Genomic DNA, 4579 nt, shown 5'->3' with positions numbered 1-4579 from the left:
CAGCTTCATCAGCCTATCAGCCGACGCGTTTTTCCCGCTTCTTGCCCACCACAGCAAAATATAATCTCGAACCGGTCCTTTCGTGACGTCACTTGTTTGTAAGCAGAGGGTCGTCTATATAGTTGTGGGCGTCACTCGTTATTGAGGTCGATGCGGTACAAAGAGTGGTGCAAACACTGGGTTCACAAGGTGGTGCGACGGTTCCTGTCCGAACCGGGTGATGCGCTGCACCGGTACCACCGCTTCCTTTCTTTCTTTGCCGCGCGACGATACCAAAATATTCACTGTACTCTTCGGTGCACTGCCAAACAGGTACGAAGTGCAATAGCATTGCAGGTGACGAAGGGCACTCTCTGCCCTCTGGCCGTATATGATGTGCGTGTGGCGCAGCAGGAAACCCGACCACATGTTGCCATGGCATCGTCCAGAAACACGGGTGTCACCTGGCGTTAAAGTTACTGTACTATTTGTTGCCTGTTTCTGAACGGCTGGCCGAGTAATGGCGGCACGCTTGTCGCACCCCGCTTCCTAGTATTATCGGCCGTACGCCGCATACGTTCCATCGTGTCTGCATCTCCCGCAGCAATGGTGGCACATCTGCGAACCCTACAGAATGCTCCGTAGCACACCGCCTACGCTGTAACTCCGCGGCGTCCGTGTTGCCAGACGATGTGAACGACATCATTTGAGAGGCGCTGTGCAGACACTGAGCTACCAGCGGGCCCTCCTTGGTAGCTCAGTCGGTAACGTGTTGGCCCGGCCGAGGACGTAGCAATGTGGGGGAGGTAAACATTGCTTCCAGCACCGTGTGTCGGAGTTTTCCGGCGCACATCAAAAGAACTCCAAGTTGCCGAAATTACCCGCAGTCCTACCCTGCGACGCGTGCAACATGTCGCCATATTATGTGCAGATAATTGTGTAACATCACGGCACCATTATTATTATAATTTCTTTTTCTTTTTTTTCCCCGCCAGCGGCATGACCGGGTGGGTAAAAGCATCTGCTCGTTACTCGTAGCCAAGGTCGTGCTGAAGACAGGGAGGTGGTGGGTTGGGGTCTTACCACCGGCTGTGCTGACTGATGTTTTCCGTGGACATCCCGGCAGACTGTCTGGACGATTGCCGGCACAGTCCCCCCTGAACTCGGTCCAGGTGGAACACAAACCCCCTGTCCCCCACTCCTTCCTGCTGTCCCCTCCCCATCTGCCCACGTCTGTACGCTGCTCATATAGCCACAGTTGCTTGGTGGCGCTAACACGGAATCAAAAAGAAGCGCGCATTGGGGAGTGCTCTAAAAAATTACACTCGAAAACTATACGACAACGAAAGCTGTTAAACCAAAGATGAGCAACGGGATATCAGGCGCTTGACTTGTCACGTTTTGGGAAACGAAGACGTTCTAACCTGCTAAATCTGCCTACTGAGCCCGTCGGCCAACATGTTTCTTCTCAGCCGCGACGGCGCGATAGAGAAACAAATCAGATGGAGTGTGCATCGCGAGAGTGAGAGGCCTCTTCGGTCTCAAACCTGCATGACCCGACGCGGACATTGGCGCCCAGAAAGTGCGTTAAAGAAATGTTATCGCATTTAAAACAACATGAGGAGCCCTCTGCGGGCGCGTGATCTTTTTTCCCACGTGTGGTGTGATACCGTGTTTATCGTGTATCGTGTATCGCCTGGTATGAAAAAGAATCGATCCATTATTGGGGGAGAGGGGGGTGACGCGAAGGGCGCCCACACCGGGTGAGACATGCCGGAGTGATGTCAATGGATAGAGGCACGCTAACGTGTGCATGCACGTAGTTAGAGTTTTAGTATATCGTACGCTGTCGCCTTTACATATACGTAAGGAATAGCGGGGTTTTTCTGCGGAATGCGGAGTGGAGCTGAGGGGACGAGCCCAATGAACCTGTCGACGGCGAACTGGCTGCGTGGTGTCTTCTGGAAGAAATTGATGGGGAGGCAAACTGGGAGGCGTGGTGGCAGGAGACACGTCAACGGGGCTTTCGATGAAGGCCGGCTTCAGCCTGTCAATAGGTACCGTGTCCTGGCGGCCAGCGAGCTGGAGGGTGAAATGTTTCGGTGACCGCTGAAGAACCTAGTAGGGACCGTCATATGTGGGCTGCAAAGGCTTTCGGGGCACGTCATGGCGAATGAAGACGTGAGAGGCCGTTTCAAGAAGAGGGTGGCGATAGGTGAAGAGCTGCGAAGGTGAGCGGGGTCGGACGGCTGGTAGGGCTTGCATGACCGTGCGCAGGCGTTCAGGGTAGGTTGTCGGGTCGGTATGGACGATTGACGAGGGATGCGCAAAGAATTCGCCAGGCAGGCGTAAAGTAGTCCCGTAAACCATCTGGGCGGGTGAGCATTGCAGGTCCTCTTTGACGGTGGCCCTAAGGGACAGCAGGGTGAGGGGGAGGGCATCGGTCCAGGAAGCGGGGGATACAGACATGATGGCTGTTTTAACCCGGCGGTGTAAGCGTTGAACCATCCCATTGGCTGCAGGATGGTAAGCCGTTGTTCTTGTACGGGATGTGCCGAGCAAGTTTGTCAGTTGAGTGAAAAGGGCGGACTCAAATTGCCGTCCGCGGTCCGTTGTGACGAGTGACGGCACGCCAAAGCGGGCGACCCAGGCTTGTACGAGGGAGACGGCGACGGTGGCGGCTGTGATGTCGGGGAGACAGACGACTTCGGGCCAGCGCGTAAAGCAATCGATCATTGTGAGGAGGTATCAATGGCCATTAGATTAAGGCAGGGGACCGACAATGTCCAGGTGGATATGATCAAAGCGAGAGTCTGGTGGTAGGAACTGAGCTGGTGCGGTCTTGGTGTGCCTGGAAACTTTGCATCGCTGGCACGGTATACAGGAACGGATCCAACGCTTGATATCAGCTTGCATACGTGGCCACACATACCGCGAAGAGATCAACTTCTGGGTGGCGCGGATCCCGGGGTGTGCCATGGAGTGCAGCTGATCAAATACGGGTTGGCGAGCGGCCCGAGGAAGAAATGGGCGTGGGCTGCCGGTTGACAAGTCGCAGCAAATGGTACCTCCAACCCCTGGGAGAGGAATGTCTTGGAGTTGAAGGCTGCTCTTAGCAGAAGAACGGTAAAACTGGAACTCAACGTCCGTGCGCTGCAGGTCGGCTATGGCGCCGAAGGTTAACGGTGCGGACGAATCGCAGTTCAGTCCGGCAATACTGACACGGCTGAGGGCGTCAGCAACAGGGTTCCGAATGCCGGGTAGATGTCTGATGTCCGTTCTAAATTGAGATACGAATGAGAGGTGGCGCTCCTCTCTTGATGAATGATTCGTACTCGGAGATTGGAAAGCGTAGACGAGCGGCTTGTGATCTGTGAAGATTGTGAAAGTTCGTCCTTCAAGAAAATGGCGAAAATGCTTCGTGCTCAGGTAGATGGCAAGCAGCTCACGGCCAAAAGTGCTGTAGCGCGTTTCAGGGGGTCTCAACTTCGGGAAAAGAAGCCAATGGGTTGCCAATCGTATGGTCATCGGACATGGTGAAAAAATTGGAACCCGAGAAAGGGACCACCATTTTTTTCACCATGTACCAGCTGGCCTGCACCCTTGCCCTTTTGTCATCGGACATGTTCTGCTGCAGGACGGCTCCAACTGCGGCTGAAGATGCGTTCACCATAAGACAGGTTGGCGCATCTGGGCGGAGGTGGGCGAGCAGCGTGGCGTTAGCTAAAGCCTGCTTAATGTTGTCGAAAGCTGCTATGGCGTCATCCGTCCAAGTTAGAGGTCGAGAAGATTGCGATTTGGTCGAGAGGAACTTCTCGAGGGGGCAGGATGATCTTAGCACAGCGTGGGACGAATCACTGGTTACAAGTTAACGAGCCCGAGAAAATTGCGGAGCTTTCTGAGAGAAGCAGGACGGGGAAAATCGGAAATGACCTGGACTTTGGATGGAAGCGGCTTGACGCCTTGCGAAGAGATATGGTGGCCCAGGAACTCAAGAGACGGAGTGCCAAATTGACTCTTGCTGGCGTTGATGATAGTGCCATGGGCGGAAAGCCTGGAGAACAGTGCACGTAGGTGATCAGCGTGTTCCTCGATGGATGAGCTGGCGACAAGAATGTCGATGTAAGCATGAGCGAAAGGTAGACCACGGATGACCGAATCAATGAAGCGCTGAAAGGATTGTGCGGCATTTCGCAGCCTAAACGGCATCCAGAGAAACTCGAATAGACCAAATGGGGTGGTAATGGCCGTTTTGGGTATATCCTCCTCAGCGACGGGTATCTGATGATAAGCCCGGACTAGGTCTACTTTTGAAAGCTGGTGGCGCCGTGAAGGAAGGCTGTAAAGTCGTGGACGTGGGGCAACGGGTATTGGTCGGGGATGGTAACTCGATTGAGAGCCCGATAGTCCCCACAGGGGCGCCAGTCACCTGTCTTCTTCGGCACCATGTGTAGCGCCGATGCCCAGCTGCTAGAAGAGGGACGAATAATTCCCATGTCAAGCATGTGGTTAAATTCTTCACGAGCGATCTGCAGCTTTTCCGGGGGCAGTCGGCGTGGTCGAGTAAACACAGGTGGTCCTTTAGTCTCGATGTGATGGA

At 54.3% G+C, this 4579-nt stretch overlaps 1 protein-coding gene across 1 annotated transcript; it reads right to left on the bottom strand.

The window, feature by feature from the left end:
• Positions 1–2097: 2097 nt before the first annotated feature.
• Positions 2098–2715, bottom strand: LOC135384353 (uncharacterized). Its single transcript, XM_064613559.1, has one exon. The coding sequence runs from the start codon at positions 2713–2715 to the stop codon at positions 2098–2100; it is 618 nt and encodes a 205-aa protein (XP_064469629.1).
• Positions 2716–4579: the final 1864 nt, after the last annotated feature.

This window comes from Ornithodoros turicata, chromosome 2 (assembly GCF_037126465.1).
Source record: "Ornithodoros turicata isolate Travis chromosome 2, ASM3712646v1, whole genome shotgun sequence".
NCBI classification, from domain to species: Eukaryota; Metazoa; Arthropoda; class Arachnida; order Ixodida; family Argasidae; genus Ornithodoros; species Ornithodoros turicata.
This window is presented reverse-complemented; position numbering and strand designations above follow the sequence as displayed.

Excerpts from the sequence above, each read along its gene's own strand:
- LOC135384353 (XM_064613559.1), bottom strand. The coding sequence starts at position 2,715 with ATGATCGATTGCTTTACGCGCTGGCCCGAAGTCGTCTGTCTCCCCGAC.